The 23,741-nt window shown below is 41.4% G+C and overlaps 1 protein-coding gene across 1 annotated transcript in view; it reads right to left on the bottom strand.

Moving 5' to 3' along the window:
- The window catches only part of AR (androgen receptor), a 221,469-nt gene that overhangs the window by 88,279 nt on the left and 109,449 nt on the right, over positions 1–23,741 (bottom strand). The window contains exon 2 of the mRNA XM_072124472.1: positions 1,415–1,566. Coding sequence (XP_071980573.1) covers positions 1,415–1,566 — 152 coding nt within the window. The remainder of the gene's footprint in view (positions 1–1,414; positions 1,567–23,741) is intronic.

Below are 23,741 nucleotides of genomic sequence, written 5' to 3' on the forward strand. Positions count from 1 at the left end.
CTATAAGTCTAGCTCTTCTGTCTTGGTCCAAGTTGACATTACCCATGATCCCTTTATTTTTTTTGTCATTCATTTTATCATTGCCTATGAGGTAACATAATAATTGTTGGGAGCCAGTAAATTCACAACAGTGAAAGGCATTAATCTGTTGATTAAAATAATTTGGTCTACATTTATCAAAACTAGTGCAAACTGATAGCTTAAATAAACCACATTTATGGATACGAGAGAACCTTAGCTTTTGGTTTCTTGAAAGTTCATTCACCCACATGAACATGGCGTTTATGGTCCACCAGTTCCCATGCTGTGGTGAATCTTTTATCCAAATTTTAACGGACCTCTCACCCTCTTCTCCCATTATATATCATGACCTCCATTTTATGTGTATGAATTGGAACTTTTCTAAGATGTGCTATTTTTCCCCTGTTGTTTTGTTATCTTTACACTAATTATAATATTGCACACCTCTTAGTTTTGTGCCACTCGCCAACTGTCTTGTTATAACAGCTGCCCTACTATTGTAACTCTCACTTTAACTCCCTGCGTGGGTCATAATAAGCCTGAATTGTAGCTTGACTGTTACTCTTGATATGCTATGTTATATTGCTTCTTCTTGAAAAGTGACAATAAAAAAGTGCAGTGTGTACTATGTGCAGTTGCCTACGCAGAGTGCAGAGGGAATCAGGTTCATCAAACTGGTGCACAGTCTTCATGAATCTGGCGCCCCTGCACTGCTGGGGAAGTGTGCACCATTTTTTTTTTTTTTGGTGCACTTTGTTCATGCTACAGAATTGTGGCGCCCATATGTAATAAATGTGGTGCAAACTGTTACTAAGCAGTAACACACCCCTTTTGGTGCACAGTTTTTCTGTCTTGTCGGCGATACAAAACTGGTGCAGACACTTTATAAATACATGTGCAAGCAGTTTGCACATTCTTTTCGGTGCAAAGTCAGACAGAACACTGGCGCAAACGGTTTAATAAATGTGGGCCATTGGGATGGTAAAGGGTTTGTGTAATATCTCAGTGCTCAATTACTGCATAGTAGTATCCTCTAAAGTAACCTTGTAGAGAAGCAATAGTGCACATCCAATTATTCCCTGTAATACTACTTATTTATACATGGTAACATGGTATTGCCTCCACTGAGGTCCCAGAGAACAAGCTGAACAGTGGTGTCTGATCAAACATTTATAGCAGAGTCTCCCCTTTACCTCATATTTCCTTACAGTCCCTGTATCAGAAGCTGTTGCTTTGCTAAAATATGCTGCATGCCTGGAGGGATCTCGGGTTGGAAAATGATTTGGAATAAAATGCATCTCTTCTAGGTCTCTGTGTTTTATCTATGCTGTCTACTTCTGATGAAAGAGAAATGCAGTGAAATACATTTTGTGTGTCTGCCGTGTGTTTCTACCTTCTGCTGCTCTCTTGAAGAAAACCTTGCAGCTGCCACACGTGAGGGCTCCATAGTGGCATCCAGATGCTTCATCTCCACAGATCAGGCAGGTCTTCTGAGGTGGGAAGTAATAGTCAATAGGCAGCAGGTGTTCTCTGCCTCCTTCCAGCCTAGAGAATGCACATAAAGACAAGTTATTACGGGCAACTAAACCACCTGTTATGTTATAGAAGGATTTACAAAAGCAGAACATTTTAAAAAAGACATTTTGACTAAAATTATTGTAATTGTAGAGACAGTTATGTCAGGTGGCTGTAAGGATTTACATTGTTATGTCTTAAGAAATATGAAAAGAGATGTCCCATCCCGTGAGGATCAGGGTGTGGGCAAAGTTACTAGAGGACGCAATAGAGGTATAATTTACTTTTCAACATTTACATAAAAGATGCCCTCTGCCACTTTCCGGACAACCCCTTATAGCTAATCTGTATGTGAGATACAAGCCACAATGTATATATTGTCGGTAAGATGTATACCCTACGTTAGGGCGGCACGGTGGCTGAGTGAGTAGCACTCCGCCTTGCAGCACTGGAGTCCTGGGTTCGAATCCCACCCAGGTCAACATCTACAAAGAGTTTGTATGTTCTCTCCGTGTTTGCGTGGGTTTCCTCCGGGTACTCCGGTTTCCTCCCACACTCCAAAACATACTGGTAGGTTGTTTAGATTGTGAGCCCCATGGGGACAGGGAGCGATTTGACAAGCTTTGTGCAGCGCTGCGTAATCTGTGTGCGCTATATAAATAAAGAATTATTTATTTATTTATGTGAATACTGAAGACAACGTTGGTTGGTTTTGTTTATGCAATTTATTCTATATACTTCTGTAAGACACTATATATGTATGGCTTGACATGATATCCTATGGGTATGCTATAAATGTCTTTCTTAGAAAAACTTGGTGAATTTACCCATTAAGCATCTCATGCAAGTCCGGAAGGGATGGTGTGGGCAATCTCCTAGACTGGTTGTTTAAAAAAAAATACTGACAGTTTAGGGAAGCGTGGAGAAGCGCAATGCCAACTGGCACCCCTTAAACTACATAGGTGGCCTTGGGAAACCAACATAATTTACACCAATGGCAGAACAGAGAGCTATAACAAGTGCGGAGAAGCACTATGCCAAACAGCGCCCTTTAACTGCATATGTGACAACAATGTAATTCACATATAAGCCGAGGGGGGAGTTATAAGAACTAGGAGAAGCACAATGGCAACCAGAAGCGCAATGCAAACTGGCGCCCCTTAGAGGCCTTGTGACACCAATATAATTTACACCTATGGCAGAGCATAGAGTTATAACAAGTGTGGAGAAGTACTATGCCAACTGGCACCTTTTACACCTAAGGCAGGGAGTTATAGACTGCTGCGCTGTGCAGCATAAATTTAATACTGCTGTTTTCTTATGTGGAAGATACTGGTAGTCATCAAGCACTCACTGCCACCATCTAGGTACAGGTCCTACCAATAGAGGGTCTTACAGGCAGGAAAGAGAGGTTTATCAGAGGCAGACTCTATTTTACATTCTGATGCAGGAGTCACCTTGCTTTATAGTTTTTTACCATTGGAGGTGTCCTAACCTTGTAAGACTCTTTAATGGCTGTGTTAGCTCATCATTAATGATGACTGGAAATAAGAGTTGTACAAGCTCTTAGGATACCATCACCTCTCATTAACAGTAAGTTCATTGAAAGTGTTTCTCACCTATAATTACTACTGTGGCATGTCTGACTCAGAAATTATCTGCGGAAAATCATTCATTGCCAAGTAGCTCAGGACTCATGTTGTTTCTATTGTAGGCTCTCTGCTCTGAGACAATTAAACCTTGACGTTCATTGATGTCTACGGAATCTTACTCTGCTGTTTAATTCATTTGGATATGAACAAACATGTACAATGACAGTGATATACGAGGGTTGTGGTAAGTTAGTAGGTAATAAAAGACGATAACAGGAACAATAAGTAGAGCAGTATAACAGAGTCATAAAATAAGAAATGGTGCTGGCACAAGAAGAGAAAAGCCATAAAATGCCTCATATTGTATCCAGAAATAAAACTTAATGAAAAGAAATACAATATTCTCTATATTATACTTCATGAAAATATATATGTAGCACACCAATAGTTCAATAGAAAGATAAGTGGGTACATTATTCACCCAGAGTGCAAAAAGGCAACGTTTCGGTTCTTATTCAGGAACCTTTGTTGGTCAACCATCAAATTGCTTGAAATATTTTTCTACTGAACTATTGGTGTGCTGCCATTTTTGATTTTAGTTACTAAAACTTTACTAAATAACTTTTTTTACATGTTTATGTAAATGAAATTAATAGTTTAAGAGAATTAAGAGTAAATCTAAAAAGGTTAGTTCACCAGAGGTATCACATAACAGGTTATGACTGATGAGTCCTATATTTTCTGGATGATATGTTGCTTCCTTTTTCTGCAAACCACAATGTCTCTAGAGTTTCCTATTGATTTCAATGGGTGAATAAGTGATTTTACTACAGAGTTTCCAGATGGAAACTTAATGTCCCTGATGAAATGTGGACTGGGGTATCTGACATGTATGCAGATTAAGCAATAATGGGTACATTACGGTGACCGGTAACCTATACATACGGTTACAAATACGGTAAAGAAACTATGTGCCCCCAAATCACGCTCACCTTAAGTAAGTTTTGTACAAAATCTAGTAATAGCCGTGAAAGATAACCCACAGTGCACCGGCTCCACAGTAGGGTACCAGGCTGGTGAAGAAATGCACCTGAAGGAAAATTACTGGAACGGTACTGTCAATTTAGGCCCAAATTCTTGTTTATTTCAAACATGTTTTTGGCACAACAGCTCTTCATCAAATGAAATATCCCAAGATGAAGGGCTGTCGTACCTGAAACACATTTATAATAAACAAGAATTTTGGGCCATTACCACAGAGTTCTAATTCAATTCTTAAATGACAGTGTCATTCCAGTGATTCCTCTATAGGTGTGTATACCCCTTTGTCTATACATACGGTAGCAGTTTTCATGCTGATTAGGTTCTATATCTGTCAATTAGAACTAGTATGTATTGCTAAGATGTTTACTGCCATGCCAATATGTAATTGCTCATCTGGTGTAGATGCCAGACTTTTGGTAGACTGTCTGGAATCTTTATCTATGGGACACTGATGCTGAGGAGCCACATGGTGAACACTTACCATGTACCAGAAAATGTTTGCAAAGCCAACGATTTCTCTTGTCCTCACAGTTAGCATTCAGTTCATATTTGTGACATGATTTCCGGTGTTGACGTAAATCACGAGACCGAGTCATGTGTCACATGCAATAATCATCAATAATGTCCATGGGATTTATTAGGTTCTAAAACCTTGTTTGCCATTTTTAAGAATTTGGCAATGCATGAGTCTGAAAGCTGGGATAGTGGCTGGCGACAATCGTCGGCACAGATGTGAAGTGATCCTAATATGTCTGTCCTATATTTTAAAGTATAATTTGGCTTCTGACCATCACCAAAGTTGATGTAGCAAACATTGGGGACGTCTGCTATACATCAACAAAATGGCAAAATTTATTAAAAAGTAGCGTAATTTTGCATATAGGAAACAAATCACCACTAGTTTTACTACTACTGGAGAGGTAATATTTAGAGGAATAAAAAGGATTGTATAAAAAACAAAACAAAAACAAAAAAAAGTTTCTGTAAGATAAAGTAACTATATACTTTGACTTTTTCTTGAATGTGCTTATTCCAAAGCAAGGAGATAACTCATCAGAATAGCATCATCGGGTAGAATAATATGAGGAGTGTTAGCTATCCCAAGATGCATCCAATCCTGTGAAGAGTTATTTTTGTTAGAGGGTAAATATTAAATGACCACTCGAGCACAGTAACTATTAGTCTCTGCTGGTTTGTATTTCAACCAGCAGGAGGTGAAAATATACTAACAACTAAATCATGCCAAGTTGAAAGAGTCTAGGAAACTGTAGAAATCCATTAAGGAACATGTATCCTGCTGGCTAAATAGCACATGAAGTGTGTTGTATTTTCTTAAGTAATATAATCTTCACTTTCCTCCTGATGTGTCCAGAAAAGGGACCATGGTCTGATTACTGATGATTTATGTGTCAGGAGAAGCAGCGCTCTCTGTGTTAAATATGTATATAGTTTCACAGGGACCGAAATTTTGGAACTTTCTTCCGTCTCCCAGATTGTCAGTTTAGAACCTGGAGAATACACTTAAACAAAATTATGAGCCACAAGATTCACATGTTCAGCGAGTTCAGGAATAAGTATTCTCACAGCAGCCATTTGTGGTGCATGCTTCCCATCCTTCTTTACTGATTAAGTTCTCCAATGCCTGTCAAGTAATTGGGTTAAAACAAAATGAGCTCTGCTAAAGTTATTCTTGTCACTACATCAAAGCGGGTGTTGGATGGAGTTGTAAAATTTGCTATGTGGTACCTCCCATGTCTCCCCATGTAATCAGCAGCACATTACCAGGATATTAAAAAATGTAATTCTTTTACAGCGCGCACATAATAAATCACCAATAGTGGAGAAGGGCTCAAGGCTTTTCTTGTGGCTCTGGAGTTTCATCACTTTCAATAGGAGTGACTTTTACTGCCAAACCTGTCTGGAGTGTAAGACACTGTCAGCTCGTGATGGTCTAAGTAGGATTTGCAGGGTTAATATCCCTGGACTTCAATACAATCTCTAATGAGTTGGTAAGATTTCCTCTGGCTGAAAACAAAACAAAAGAATAGAGCAGAAAGTTACAAGGAAAACATTCCAGACTGTTCACGGGATATGCCCGATGGAATATTGTGCTGGTGCAAAGCTGTATGTGCTGACTTGTAACCACACAACCTACCACATCCAATCCTAAAATCAGCTTGAGCCCTAAGTCTAATGTGCAGTGGGGGAATGGGATAAAGAGAAACCTGTCTACAATGTAAAGGAAACATGTCATCAGGTTTTCACCTTTAAACCTAATGAAAGGTAACAAAGTTGTTTTTATTGTAAAAAATCCATTACTTATAGTCCCATAAAATGATGGTTTAAAAAGTAGCTGGGATCCTGTGAACACCGGACTCCCATCTTCAGCTGAGTCACCGATAGCCATGGCCAATGGTCTCTGGTAGCTCCCTTTTCCTCCTGCTGACTTCTTGCTTGTGCACTCTGCTCCTGGCTTGTGTCATGGGCAGTGAGCGGTGGAGAGGGATCCGCTCATTGCTAGACATTACACAAACCAGAAGCGGAGTGCGCAAGAGCAGGAGCTGAAATTTGAAAGAGGATGATAAACAAAGTAGACGCTCCTATGACTTGGGTGAGTGTTCTGGTAGGGCGACAGATACTTTTCATGGGAATATAAGCTATGGATTTTTGAGATAAAACAACTTTGAAAACTTTTCAAAGACTGCAGCAGGAACCTATCAATAGGTTTAAAGAAAAAAAAAAACTGATGACAGATCCCTTTTAACCCTGTACTGTACTGCAATAATAGGGAAGCCGTTTTCTGATGGATACATGGAGTCTACTGTGAATAATGAATAAAGCCTACGTGCTATGTATACTCTAGGACAGTGATGGCAAACCTTTTAGAGGCCGAGTGCCAAAACTACAACAAAGACCCACTTATTTATCACAAAGTGCCAACACAGAAATTTAATTTGTGATTTATACTCCTTTCTCTGTCACAGTTTTCATTGATACCAGCACCTGAGGACACCAATAAAGCAGAAAATAGTCCCAGGTAGAGCTGTCACTTTAAAATAGCTCTGTGCACAGCAAGTCCTGGGCTGTCTGGGACTGCAGGAAGATACCTAGAGACCTCTCTGGTAATGGCCTGGGTGCCCACAGAAAGGGCTCTGAGTGCCACCTCTGGCACCAGTGCCATAGGTTAGTCATCACTGCTCTAGGATTTTCCTTACATACACATCAGACACTATAGATCTTACATCCAGTGTTGACAGTGTTTATTATTTAAAGAATGAAGTTGATGAAAATGGACCATTTTAATCATACTTAACAATTGTTTAGCCAACCAACCAATCATCATCATCATCACCTAAAGAGAAGTCCAAAGGATGTTTCCAGATGGAAAATCCACTGTATGAACTGTTTTTCTATTAAAGAATAATAAAATTATTATCAATGTCAAAACTTTACAAAACTGCTACTTATTGAACTAGGGTTGGCCACAAGGCAAATGTTGCAAATGATATAACATCTTAATTTTGTTGCGATTGTTCCTCTACACCAAGGCAGCGCCACTTTGATCACCCAGCATTCCCATACCTTGACCCAAAACCGAGGCACCAGAATGGTGCCGAACAAATGTTACGTCACCATGGCCTGAAGACATGTCAAAAATCTAAAGGGAAGGATTTCCATTGTTTATTTATTCCATAAACAAATCTTCCCTAAATCTTTTCTGAAAAAGACGTCAGGTGTATGCAGCTCTGACACAGATGTGGCAGATGTAAGGATACTGCACCGGCAGACCATTCGTTGGAACCAAATACAATTTACTAAAAGTGAACCAAACACATATCGCTAACCAACTGGAATTTACTATAAGAACACAGTGGATGGGATTTGTTTACAACCTATTCACGTGGAACATAAAAATACCCTGAAGCATAAAATGATTTATATCAAAGGATTTTAAGGACCTGATTTAACTCTAAGCTGCTGTAGGTAAATTGTGGCTGAAAGGCAGTGGTTGTGGGGCTACTGTATGATGAACAGGTAGGGGGAATAGGGTATTCCGTATTAATGAACACAGATTGCTAATTTATGCAAAGAATTATTATAATATTAGGAATTCCACATTTAGACTAAATATTACTTCGTCAAAGCTAAGTAATATTTAATAGTAATAATGTTAATAATAATACCATACATACACCAGGTACTGGCTAACCTATTTTATTCCGTTATCTTATGCAGTTAATGGTCTTCTATAATACTGGTTATCATTTGTGCAATTCTCAACATGTGACACAAAGCATCAAATTTTCTCGTTGTTTGTGCTTGCACAGAAGTTACTGCTAAAGTAAAAAGCTTTATGCCACTCAATGTAACTATTGTTTTTTCTTAAAGATCTTCAAACATCTGAGTAAAAAGAATCTGTGACAGGGTATGATTCAAGGATTCTTAATACAGTAGCCAGAAGATCCAGGCACAGCTCAGTTTCTTTATTTGTAATACAAATGTACATAGATATCACAGGAGATACCCTCAACTCAGCTCCCGGACCCATTGGGGCAGATTTATCAAGCTGTCTAAAAGTCAAAATATTCTTAATTGCCCATGGCAACCAATTACAGTTCAGGTTTCATTTTACCAGTGTTAATGAATATTTTAAAGAGGAGCATTGATTGGTTGCCATGGACAACTAAGAATATTCTGACTTTTAGACAGTTTGATAAATCTGCCCCATTGTCTTCAGACTCGCTGCTTCTCATCTTCTCCATGGCCTCAGACCCTACCTCCTTCCAAGGAACAATCAGCTCAGCAACTTCTTCTTAGCCACATGACTCTAACACAACAACCCAATGTGCTCTCCTCCTCCAACCACTCCACAGAGGTACAGCTCCACAATGTCTATCAGTGTTTTTATCTAACTGGTCCACCTGCAAGGTACCAACATAATGGGGCACATTTACTTACAAGGCAACGTTGCGATCCTGCGGTGCGTTGTCCGACGAGGATTCAGGTCTTCTGCGATTCACTAAGATAGTTCACCTTCTTCTTCCTGGTGCATGTAAGTGCTTGATCTTGCGACACATTTCGATTTTTCCGAATCCGTCGGGTTGTCCGAGGCCCCCCCCCCATTTCTGTCGCGTGAAAGCCGGCACCGATGTGCAAAATCCGATCGCATGCGGCATATCCCGGGCAAATCTTGGCGCAAAACGGAGATATTCGAGAAACCCAACGAAAGTGCGGTGTTCGGACGCTTAGTAAATGAGCCCCATTGTATCCCCTTCCCCCTAATAATATATGGACACGCTTCCTAAACAAATTGTGCACAACATTTCAACCATCCAAAAAGTTTTTGGAAATCACCTTTGAATGTAGGCAGAGTCGTAAAAAAACCATGTACAGTATATGGGCGCACGAAGATCTATTATTTCATTTTCATTTGAGGATTTTCAAGGTAAGAGTAGTCCCAAGATCAGAGACATATTGGTGCTATTTTACAGGAACTGCGTTGCACCTTATGAGTGTGGTATTGCTCTTCAGCCTCCTTCACAATAATGGAGCTAAGCTGCAGAACCAGGAACATCACATGGCCAGGGGTGAAGCAATTGCTTGAATTAAGCAGCTAGACAATCCCTAATCCCTTAATGACTGCTCTACTGTCATAGACACAGATAAGCCTCTGTATGCATGTCCCTCAGTTAATGGGAGGAAGTTATTACTTCTTATTTACTAATAATTATAACAGCAGTAATACAAATAAACCATCCAGAAAATACATGTAGGAATTGTGTGTTACCAGGAGCCACCCACAGGGAAGGTTTTATAAATAAAAAAAATTGCTTCTGTACTACATTATTATTTGTGTATTTACTTATACCCGAGTAATGAAACTCAAGTTAAATACATAACCAGTAACATCTAATTTAAAGGACATCTACCATCAGGATAATCGATTATAAACCAAGTAGACTTACATGCTGGTGTGTGCCCCCTTTGTCAGGATCCGCTCTTCTTCAAGCTTTTTATGCCTTTATTTTTAAGATAAAAGGCTTCAAAATGAGCCTAAGGCGGCTCCATGCTCCATAGAAGTTAATGGAGCCTGGAGCCCCTCAGGCTTATTTACATATTTTTTAAAGCATATTTTCTTAAAAATCGGGGGCATAAGAAGTTAAGGAAGAAAAGAAAGTTGATTGGCACTCACTAGGTCCGTTAAAATTATTTAGCAGCTTCATTCATCCATAGTAGGTACAATACACGTAGAGGCAAATACAAGGATAAGGTGCTGTACACATCTACATCTGACGTGTTTCAGACCATTAGGTCCTTAGTCATAGATGAAGTTAAGAAAAGAGCAGATCCTGATAAAGGGGCCACACACCAGCATGCAGAGGTCGCACTAACATTTTTCCCAAAGGGTAAAAATACTCCTCTTACTATTTTTGAGGAGTATTTTTAGTCGAGGAGGAGTATGAAAATTTCGGTAATACATATAACTAAATAATATATAATAGCCGTATATAATGTTAATAGACGCTATTTATAAAAAAAAAAAAAAAATCATCTGTCTGCTCACCACGCACAATACACACACACTCGCACACACACACCCTCGCACAGCGCACACTCACTCCCTCCCTCGCACAGCGCACACTCACTCCCTCCCTCGCACAGCGCACACTCACTCCCTCCCTCGCACAGCGCACACTCACTCCCTCCCTCGCACAGCGCACTCCCTCCCTCCCTCGCACAGCGCACACTCACTCCCTCCCTCCCACAGCGCACACTCACTCCCTCCCTCCCACAGCGCACACTCACTCCCTCCCTCCCACAGCGCACACTCACTCCCTCCCTCGCACAGCGCACACTCACTCCCTCCCTCGCACAGCGCACACTCCCTCAGCGCACACTCCCTCCTTCCCTCGCACAGCGCACACTCCCTCCTTCCCTCGCACAGCGCACACTCCCTCCTTCCCTCGCACAGCGCACACTCCCTCCTTCCCTCGCACAGCGCACACTCCCTCCTTCCCTCGCACAGCGCACACTCCCTCCTTCCCTCGCACAGCGCACACTCCCTCCTTCCCTCGCACAGCGCACACTCCCTCCTTCCCTCGCACAGCACACACACACCATAAGGTACACACTCACAGTGCACAGCACACACTCACACAGCGCATGGCACACACTCACCACACACACAGCGCATGGCACACACTCACCACACACACAGCGCATGGCACACACTCACCACACACACAGCGCATGGCACACACTCACCACACACACAGCGCATGGCACACACTCACCACACACACAGCGCATGGCACACACTCACCACACACACAGCGCATGGCACACACTCACCACACACACAGCGCATGGCACACACTCACCACACACACACACAGCGCTGAGCACACACTCACCACACACACAGCGCATGGCACACACTCACCACACACACAGCGCATGGCACACACTCACCACACACACACACAGCGCTGAGCACACACTCACCACACACACAGCACATGGCACACACTCACCACACACACAGCGCATGGCACACACTCACCACACACACACACAGCGCTGAGCACACACTCACCACACACACACACAGCGCTGAGCACACACTCACCACACACACAGCACATGGCACACACTCACCACACACACAGCGCATGGCACACACTCACACCACACAGCGCATGGCACACACTCACCACACACACAGCGCATGGCACACACTCACCACACACACACACAGCGCATGGCACACACTCACCACACACACTCACACCACACAGCGCATGGCACACACTCACCACACACACACACACCACACAGCGCATTACACACACTCACACAGCATTCACTCACTCACTCGCACAGCACACACTCACAGCACATGGCAGACACACGCAGCACACACTCACCCAGCGCATACACAGAGTGCAGTGTACCCCCGGCCGCGGCTCACACTCACCCGGCACTTCTCTCAGGTCCCGCCGGGATCACATGACCGCTGGCCGCTGCTGCAGGCATTGAGACCTGGAGCAGCAGCATCGCGGGGTCGGCCCTCACATCTCCACATCCTGCTGAGCGGCCCGGCGCGCGCTGCGATCGCTCTTGTCATTCCCCTCCTATACAGTGCGCGCCGGGCCGCTCAGCCTGCGCGCTACACGGAATAATTGCCAAGCGTATCTTTACGCATGGCAATTATTTTGGGGGGTAATGGCGCCTCATCACGCGTCTATGACGCGTGGTGAGGCGTTAATGCGACCTCTGCCAGCATGTAAGTGTATTTGGTTTGTGATGCATGATCCTGATGGTAGATTTCCTTTAACCTCAACTTACTGGTGATCACTGGATCTGCATAGAGTACACTGATATACCCAAGGCTTCCTTGCCCCGTTCTTACATGTTACCTAGCTTTCTAAAAAATCTGCTTGAGGGTGTGTGCCTGATACAGGGCTGAATTATGACTCTCCATTTACATTCCTGCTGAATATTTCATTACTATATAAGGAATATACATTCATTTTAGGGAGATTATATTAGAAGATTTTGAAAAAGTTAACATTTTCAGAACATTTGAGCACCACTGCGGAGAATAGCTGTGCACACACTTATGTAAATCTCACTTTCTTACTATAAATTTGTGGTTCTTCCTAATTGCTTCACATCAGCAAAATATGATGATATAAAGTGAAGGATACATAATTTCAAGCATCGCATACATCTTTTTCAAGCCTCATGATGTGGTTGGAAGACTTTCAGCATAGTTTACGCCATACTGTTTTACTATAAATCTGGGTTATATTTTTTTATTGAAATAATATTTATTGAACTTCCCAATACAAACAGAATATAGTGTGATGATGCATGCTGTTCCAAAATAAGAGCATTGTCTATATGTGTCCTTGCCCAAATTTTGAATACAGGTGGTCCCGCTACTTAAGAACACCCAACTTGCAGATGACCCCTTAAATGGGGAAATTTAACAACATCTAGAGCTGGTGGATAGTTTGAGATAATGCTTGTAAGTGAATGGTTTGGCAAAAAAAAAATTGTAAAATCTTGACCACCCTTATGCACTGTTGTATAGTTTAAATCATAGGTATCAAGGGAAACAGCCACATGGCATTGTCGGAACAATTCTCTTGACTTGTCTTTTGAAGGTTGTGCAGGGATTAGGAATGAGCATGCACATTTGTAACCTTGCCCCGTAATACTGCTCATTAGTTGAAGTCTTGGGGGTCAGAACTCCCCACAATTTTATATGATTTATTCTGAAGATAAAAAATGAGGCTGATGTATGAAGACTAGCGTGTTGTGCGGCAGCCTTAATGATTGATACAACCATGTTGACATGTATGAAAAAGTTCCAACCTCTTTTACTGGCACAAATCGGACTTTCAGCTATTACATGACCCTGATTGTTTTTGGTGAAGGTTATAATAAATTTGGCTGGTCAGGGAGTCCCTGAACTGCCCTGCCTTGTTCTCAATGCCACCAACTTATTTTAAAAAGTGGTGAATGTGGCCATAAAGGTGCAAAGTAAACACAAATTCCACGGCAGACACCACGGGGACAGGAAGGAAAGTTATTTTCCGAACAGTTCAGGGGGAATTTATAGATAAAGGAAAAAGAGCCCTCAATTTCCAGTTGATTGTTCTCCCTGACAAACATTTAACTTAATATATTGTAGGAGCTTTACAACGGACTGGTTAATACATTACCAAGAAGAATGATTGCAGGGGTAAAATATAACTAAATGGAAAATCTACAGAACCCGTGCACCTTTATAATTTAAACTTGTGCAGAGGGGGGCAAGATAAGGCAGATGTCCACTTTCTTACAAACTTCAGGGGAGCAGCTGCAATACAATGAGCTGATTTATCTGAGCACTGAGATGAGGAAAGGAATGGCTGGATGCCCAGTATAAATCTATAAATTTGGCTTGACTGAGGGTGTACCTCTATTGAATTCAGTGTGCAGCCCCCTGACATAAAGCCAATGGGTTAAGCAACTTAAATTCTGATCTTTATTATAGGGTCAAGTCTGGGCCAAGTAAAAGCTCTAATATTGATGATGTGTCCCTTGGTGCCAGCTTTCCCCCACATAATTTGGCGCCGGTTTAATATACATGTTATTTAGTACTCAACTAACACATCTAGTTTCCTTAGCAGTATATGTAAAATAATAAATACAAAAAAAAAACAGATGCAAATAGAATTGTGATGTTTTTCTTAACAGCGTTTCCAAATGCAACAATACAATAATCTCATCTGAACCAGTTTAGCTGCTGATACAATTTACCATGAAATGGGGATTCTGTCTGTATCCTGCTATTAGAAGATTTCCCAAAGGGATCGGTAAGTGCGCGCGTCTACATAGGAAGTGAAGGAGAGCCGCGCGCATGGTAAGCGCCGAGCGCGTACCTCCCTGCGCCGGCTAAAAAGTTTAAAAAGTGTTTTAAACCGCGATACAGCGGTTTAAAACACTAACAAAAATAAGCTCTGGCACCAGCTCACCCTGAGCTGGTGCTCGGTGTTTTCTTCTTAAACCTGCCATTTCAAGTGGCAGGTTTCCTTTAAGTGGAATGAAATTTGCTGGATATTTTAAACTTTTTAAAATAATAATTTGAAAAGTGAGGAATGCAATATGATTCAGCCCCTTTACTTTCAGTGTAGCAAATTCACTTCAGAAGTTCAGTGAGGATCTCTGAATGATCCAATGTTGTCCTAAATGACTGATAAATGGTGATAAATCAAGTCTCCATATTAATAAACATGCTCTGGAATAGTCACAGGGTTCTGCATCATGAAGACCAAGGAACACATCAGGCAGGTCTGTGATACTGTTGCAGAGAAGTTTAAAGCCGGATTTGGATACCCTAGAGGCCCATGATCACTCTGGATGAACTGTAGACATCTACAGCTGAGGTAGGAGAGTCTGTTCACAAGACAACAATCAGCTGTACACTGCACAAATCTTTTATTTAGGAATGGCAATAAGAAAGCCATTTCTCAAAGATATCCATAAAAAGTCTTGTTTTAAATTTTGCCACGAACCACCTGGTAGACACCAAACATATGGAAGAGGGTGCTCTGGTCAGATGAAACCAAAATTGTACTTTTTAGCCACAATTCCAAATTATATGTTCAGTATAGAAAAAAAACAGGGAGCTGCAGAGGGGGAACATTTACAACTTGTAGATAAAACAAATACCGTATTATCTGCTTCTATAGCTCAACATGGGAGAGGGGTAACATGCACTAATGTTTATGTTATTAGTGCTCCTACCCAGAAAACTTGCTCTATGATTGTCATTTATTTTCAGTAATGGAGTTAGAGGATCAGCATTTGATCCTCTGCATTTAATCACACCATATATTAACACCTTGACCCAGAACTTGTCCAAAAATTTTCAAGTGAAACGTCAAGCACACACATCAATTCTAAATTAACTTTTTATTTTACACTGTCCCTCCATTATTTTTACCTATGTTATGGTGTTCTAACTAAAATTCTAATACCCAGCAGAAGATTCAGTTATTGTGCTTCTTAAGTTGTGCATATTACACCCATCTAAAAGTGCCCTTTGTTATCTCATTAGTTTGGTTTGGGTATATGCTGTGTAAATATTTATTTGACTTACAGTTATGTAAGACAGTGGAAAATATCATACCAGTGTAATCAGCAGTGCAATTTTCTGCAAAAATTGTTTGCAGCACACCGCAGACTTAGAGGAGTTTCCCACAAAGCAAGTAAGGCCAAATTATATGTTTGGCGTAAAAGCAACACAGCTCATCCCACTGTCCACTGTCATACTTGGTGGGGGCAGCATTATGGTTTAGGCTTTTCTTCAGCAGGGACAGAGACAAACACTGGACCATTAAGGAAGAAAACCTGTTGGACAGAGACCAGGACGGAGATTTATCTTCCAATAAGACAATGATCCCAAACATAAAATAAAATCTACAATGGAATGGTTCATAAATAAATGTATCCAGGTGTTAGAATGGCCAAGTCACAGTCAAGACCTAAATCCAATCGAGAATCTCTGGAAAGAGCTGAAAACTGCTGTTCACTGAGCTCAAGAAGTTTTCCCAATTAAGAATGGGCTAGAATTTCAGTCTCTCAATGTGCAAAACTGATAGAGACCTGATACCCCAAGGGGGGCGAATAATAATACCAAACTTTATGTTTTGAACCTGAAACATAGAAAAGGATAGAAAAGTTCTAGGGGACCGAATTTGCAAGGCACTGTATATGGTAGGATAAAACTGATATAAATACTGTATAAACAGTAAAACTCATAATGACACTTTTAAGCCATTTTGAAAAAAATTAAATCAAAAGGCTGTACAGTCCGCAAGAATGGAGCATTGAAAACAGCATCTCATCTTGCAAAAAATGATGACTCACAGCTCTTAGCACCAGAAGATGGCAAAAAGAATACGTTTTTTTTTCTTGCACAGGAGGTTTTAATTTTTGTAAATGTATGAAATAATCATAAAATTTGGTATCACCATGATCATAGCAACTCAAAGAATAAAGAAGACATGACATTTGGTGCGCACATTGAAAGCCACAAAATCCAAGCCCACAAGAAAATGGAGTAAGTACATTTTGCTGCATACGTTTTTCACCAAATTTTTTTCTTGTTCCCAGTACACGACATGGAATATAAAATACTGTCACTATGAAGTACATTTGTACGCAGAAAACAAGCTCTCCCACAACTCTTTACATAGAAAAATAAAAAAAAGTTTTTGAAGGTGGGAAGTGAAAAATGAAAACGAATAAATGAAAAAAAAAGGGCCTGGTCGTTAAGGGGTTCATTATCCTATATTAATCAAAGGGGAGGAATTAATGCAGAATGGGGAGCAAAGCCAGACTCCTAAACTGATCATGTATGTTTATTAACACTTTTTTAGTGACTTGCTTTTCACCAAAAACAAGTTCCCAACTAGTATATCTGATGATATGATTTATTGGATAACGAAATCTTGTTTTAAATTCATGTTTTACTAAAACGAAATTTTTTACTAAGACTTTAAATTGTCTTTGATAACTTTTATCCCATGATTCTTACAAACAGCATTTCAATCCTGCACCGGGCTCTGCAATGCAGAATAAAGTGGTCTGTGACTCTCTGTGATAGGATAGCACAGAGATTTGGCTTCATGTCCCTCCAATGCTCGTTCTCCTGTTTTCTTGGCAATTGTACTTTCCCTGGATTAAACTTCCACTGTTGAATATCTGGTGTTCTGGCTAGAATTATCCACCCGGTTGAATGCATGTCCTTTTCTTAACCTGAAAATATTCTTTGGGACACTCATTTCCGCATATGCAGCATTTTTGCAGCCTGATGGTGTGCCAGATTTTGTAAGTGTGTATATGCTCATTCAAATAGTCTCTTATGTTAATATTGGCAAGTTACCATGTGAGGCTTTCCTTTCATAATACTTTTTGGCAACCAGGTGAGCAATGGAGCACTTCTTAAGAAAACCAACTATTAGCATAGACCTGGCTAATATAAAGCTTGTCTAAATAATAATTAATGATAAATTGTTAGACTAGGTTTCCTTGTTGAGTGCCACTAGGTTATCTCATGCCCTGAGATTTTAGTGGACAACCTCACTAGTTGTAGGGGATCAAACCCTGTGTATCCTTACTCCGGTATGACTTAGAATGGTAAGGCTAATTAGGGTGTAATTAACCTCTAAACGATTTGCGACATAATAATATGTCGGCCATACCCCCCACTTTCCCAACAATTAAATAAATAAATAAAATCATAAACATATTACATATCTCTGCATCGCAACAGTCCTGATTAAAATATAAAAACTACTGTTCCCGGCGTTGAACCCTGTAACAGAAAATAGCGCACAAACATCGGAATCACCACTTTTTTTGCTATTTTGTAGCTCATTAAAATTTAAATTAAAAATGATAGGTGTAGCCTCTCTTCCAATCGCCTCCTTTAGCCCATGTTTATAGTCTCTTTCTTAACCACTGATAAAGCTCCTTTGCACCTTGATGACCAAGGCCTATTGTTCAAAACCAGCATGTGTTACTTTATCTGGTTATAACTTTAGAAGGCTTTAACTTACCCAATTGTTTTTTACTTTGTTTTTCTATGACATTTTGTACTTCAAGTTAGTGGTAAATTTTGGTTGATATATTTTGAATTTAGGTGAAAGGTGAGTAAACATTTTGAAAAAAAACTTCAAAATGTTCTGTTTTTCAAACTGATAGTCTTACTACCCAAATTAGTTACTAACTAACATTTACCATATCTCAGCTTTGTGTTGGCGTCATTTTACAGATATATACGGATCATATTTTAGACCAGTGATGGCGAACCTTTTAGCGGCCGAGTGGCCAAACTACAACTCAAAACCCCCTTATTTATCGCGAGGTGCCAACCAAAAATTAAAGCAGTACCGTATATACTCGTGTATAAGCCGAGTTTTTCAGCACAAAAAATGTGCTGAAAAACATCCCCTCGGCTTATACACGAGTCATACAGTAATAGAAAATCTTTAAAAAATAATAAACTTATATACTCACCCTCCGGTGGCCCCGACCTGCAGCGCTGCTCCCCCGATGTCCGCGCGGGTCCTCTTCTGGCTCCCGCGCCCGTCTTCTGTCTTCACTAACTTCGTGCCGGGCACCGCCATGTTTTTCCTCCAGGCGGCGCCTAGTATGACGTCAGCAGCGGTGCGTCATACTAGGCGCCGTTCAGGGGAGAACAATGGCGGCGCCCGGCACGAAGTTAGCGAAGAAAGAAAACGGGCGCCGAAGCCAGAAGAGGACCAGCGCGGACATCGGGGGAGCAGCGCTGCAGGTCGGGGCCACCGGAGGGTGAGTATATAAGTTTATTATTTTCTTTTAATGCTGGGCTGGCTGTATATTACTGGGGGCAGTGCTGTATACTACTGGGGGCAATGCTGTATAATACTAGGGGCAGTGATGTATACTACTGGGGGCAGTGCTGTATACTACTGGGGGCTGTGCTGTATACTACTGGGGGCAGGGCTGTATACTACTGGGGGTAGTGCTGTATACTACTGGGGGCTGTGCTGTATACTACTGGGGGCAGTGCTGTATACTACTGGGGGCTGTGCTGTATACTTCTGGGGGCAGTGCTGTATACTACTGGGGGCAGTGCTGTATACTACTGGGGGCAGTGCTGTATACTACTGGGGCAGGCTGTATCACTGGGGGGGGGGGCTGTGATTAATGCATTTTCCACCCTCGGCTTGTACTCGAGTCAATAGGTTTTCCCAGTTTTTGATGGTAAAATTAGGGGTCTCGGCTTATACTCGAGTATATACGGTAACTTGTTGCTCCCTGTTCAACAACTTTCAAATTGAACTTAAGAACAAACCACTGGACCCTATCTTGTATGTAACCCGGGGACTGCCTGTATCCTGATTCCCTCAGTTGGTACAAGTCACTGGGGCAGATTTACTTACCCGGTCCATTCGCGATCTAGCGGCGCGTTCTCTGCGGTGGATTCGCTGAAGTCCGCCGAAATGCACTCAAGTTCACCGGCCTATTCCTAGTGAAGGTAAGTGCAAGTTTCGCAACACTTTTGTTTTTTTTAAATGCGGTGGTTTTTCCGAATCTGTCGGGTTTTTGTTCGGCCACGCCCCCCGAATTCCGTCACGTGCATGCCAGCGCCGATGCGCCACAATCCGATTGCGTGCGCCAAAATCCCGGGGCAATTCAGGGGAAATTGGCGCAAATCGGAAATATTCTGGTAACACGTCAGGAAAACGCAAATCGGCCCCTTAGTAAATGACCTCCACTGAGTTTTTCCCTATTTAGTGATTGTTTTTGTACCACAAAGCAACTAATAATTATAACTCACACAATTACTGTATAATTATCGAGATGACAGTGCAGGCTACTGGCTATAAACTTGTCATCTGTTAGATTTTTTAGGAGGATAAAGAAAGAAGGATAATAATACTGTCCTCCAAAGAGGTGGAGATGGTACAGTCTCCAGCTCCCCATGTGATGCTCTCTTGATGCACTAAGGGTGACACAAAATACAACATATAGGTGAAAAAATATAACAAGTTATGATATTGTCTGACAACAGCCGATACGAGGCCCCACTTCATGTTCAGTAAACATTATATCTAAAGCAAGGGATAGGTAAGGGGTGGAGTGATGGTGCTTTAAAAGTCTTAAGGAAAGAACCATGGATAACGTCCAAGCTCAAAAAGCAACAAATAAAAACAGGTTGCATTGTAGAGGCCCACTTAATGTTCACAGAGTAAAAAAGGAGCTTCAACATAAACCAAACATAATCCCTATTATTATATAATAGAGTGGACGCTTACTTACGTTTGTGTAGTTTTCAAGAACACAATACTGAAGTGATGCTATAAAAACATCCAGTTTAGGCTTCATCCACAAGCTGCTATTTATTATAGTTGTTCCATTTAAGAGCAGAACGAATATAATGGAAGAGATGAAAGCAACATAAAACACCAATGAACCTAAAACATCCCTTCGGAACTAATAGTTAATCCCAATACAATTTTCATTTGTTCAGCCCTTGTTACACATAGTAGATCAGTGCTATCAATTCCCTAACCTCTTCTATATTGAATAAAGGATGCAGTAATCCTACAAATAAGGCTGAGTTCTTATATCAGAATATTATTAGCACGTTTGACTCATGGGATTGGCCCATGAAAGAAAGTTCTCACATGTTAATCCCCTAGTGATGTTTACATAATAAAGATTTTCCTCCTATCAGAGTCAGTGTAAGAGTCAGCAGTGTGGGCGGGCACTCTCTAAGGAGACACTTCATGATTCCTCTGATTCCTCTGTGATATGAGATTCTGGGTGCTGACAATGTGCTTAGATGGTACATGGTTTAGCTACACTTTCTTTTTTCTTCTGAACATTCTTCTAATATCTGACACATAGAAAAAGAGAGATAAGACAGATTTGAGTCATGAGATGGATACAAGACATAATGACACACTCAGCTCTGGTACTTCACCATATCGATAAAACACACAATCATCTATTATGCCTCCCTCCCCTTTGATCAAGAGCTTATCTTGTCTGTAGAGCTGCTGATGTCTTCTCGCTACACTGCTGCTGGCCAGGAAGTGCCTCTGCTTGTAGTGAAATCTGCCCCCCCCCCCGCAATACAAAGCTAGTAGGATTTTCCCGATCATAGTTAGGAGTTTATGGTTGTATCCAGGGACAACAAAATATAAACATCAGGACTAATAGAGACAGGTTGGAATTATATCTGTGAAATCCTGTATTTTTGTTAATAATATTGTTATGTCATTGAATTAAGAGAATGTGATACCAACATTTAGGCGCTATTTTCTGTTACAGGGTTTATTGCCGGGAATAATTGTTTTCAGATTTTTATAGATTGAACATTTTGTTAAGGTTGAACTGGGGCACCTAACATTTTTACTGCCCTGATCAGTGCCAGCACTGAGAGCAGCAGTTCTCGGCAGATGTCAGCTGTGTAATACATCTGTGAGCCCTCTCCATGCTCTGCTTCATGACCGCCCCACATATATTTACAATGAGTGGTCGTGAAGTGGTTAAAGAAGGGAGCAAAATCCCTAATCTCTATATGACACCTGTATGCCCTATCAGGACAAGGGCCAGAGAAACTCACTGGCAAAGCGGGCAACTGGCCATGGCCCCCGCCATTGGCCGCACGGGTTAGTAACTCGGGCAGCCGCCCAAATTGCCCACCAGGAGTATGGTCCTACCGTACACATGAAACAGGAGCCAGTGATATGCAGAGCAGGGCAGAAAACACCTGTCTAAACCGCTCTGTACAGTGTGGAGGTCCTAGGCACCGTGTGATAATGTCAGAGGAAAGTTTGCATCCCAATTCGGCTGGGTGGAGATGGGGAGGTGAGGGCTTTTAACCCCTCCCATCTCTATTGGCTCTGAGTAGCCGCACTGCAAATCTGGGAGGAATATGACCAGCTGCGTAATTTTGGTTTGGTCACGGGGTTGCTCCTCGCACTGTGACAGGGCATAAGGGAAGTCAATGGTAGCTGTTAGCTGGTCATGGTTTCTGAGCATGTAGCCTAACTAAAATCGAATTAACAATAACTAGAATATTAGGAGCTTATATTATGCTCCTGCATTGTGTACAGTCACATTTGTTCTCTGTCTATTACATCTGCACACTTAAGTTTGGTTGCTTGGTTCTGATGTTATAATACTGCATAATATTTTGGTGAAAGAAACTGAACTGAATTTTGAGACTGGTATTACTTATGGTATATATATTAGTAATCCATGCCTCTGGACATGTTACTGTGATTTCTAGACCTCAACATCAAGATATTTTACTAAGCTGAGCCAGACTGTTGACTGCCATATAAAAGAATACTAGAACCATTTTCCGTCCTTTTTATATAGCCTATTTAAATTTATTAGATGGTTATAGTTATGTTTATGACAGGAACACATCTCGGTTTAATAAATTCAGAACAGCAGCTAGTTCATAAAAGTCTGAGTAAGACTATGATTTATAAACCTGTTTCATTCTTTTAATGATTATTTACAATTTCAAGAAAATAAACGATAAAGAATATGAAATCGGTAACACACCTCCTTAGAAGTTAAGATGTGGTGAAGAAAAAATGATACCAGATAAGACAAAAAAATCTATATAATACAACTGAGGAAAAAATAGTGCAGCTAATGGATGATAACCAGTTAAATGATAAAATTTCTGCACTATAGGTCTTCTTTAGCCATTTTTCCCCAAATATACCGTATATACTTGAGTATAAGCCGACCCAAGTATAAGCCAAGGCTCCTAATTTTACTACAAAAACCTGGTAATACCTATATATTTTTTACTCAAGTATAAGCCGAGTTTGAGTTTTCAGCACATTTTTTTTGTGTTGAAAAACTAGGCTTAAACTCGAGTATATGTGGTACCGTATATACTCGAGTATAAGCTGACTTGAGTATAAGCCGAGACCCCTAATTTTACCACAGAAAACTGGGAAAACATATTGACTTGAGTATAAGCCGAGGGTGTAGTATAGAGCCAGCCAGCCCCCATGTAGTATACAGCCTGCCCCCATGTAGCATACAGCCTGTCCCCAGCAGTATACAGCCTGCCCCCAGTAGTATACAGCCTGCCCCTTGCAGTATACAGCCTGCCCCCATCAGTATACAGCCTGCCCCCTTGCAGTATACAGCCTGCCCCCATCAGTATACAGCCTGCCCCCGTGTAGCATACAGCCTGCCCCCATCAGTATACAGCCTGCCCCCTTGCGGTATACAGCCTGCCTCCATCGGTATACAGCCTGCCCCCATCGGTATACAGCCTGCCCCCATTGGTATACAGCCAGCCCCCGTGTGGCATACAGATAAAAAATAAACTTAATACTCACCCTCTGGTGTCCCCGATGTTCCTCCCGTCTCCCGGCGGCTTCCGATCCCCATCCCGGCTCCCGGCGGCTTCTTCACTCTTCTATCTTCTCTCGTCGGGAGATCGCGCAGGCCGTCGCACACTGTGGTGCGACGCTGTCG

The sequence above is a fragment of the Engystomops pustulosus genome, chromosome 9, assembly GCF_040894005.1.
Source record: "Engystomops pustulosus chromosome 9, aEngPut4.maternal, whole genome shotgun sequence".
NCBI lineage: Eukaryota > Metazoa > Chordata > Amphibia > Anura > Leptodactylidae > Engystomops > Engystomops pustulosus.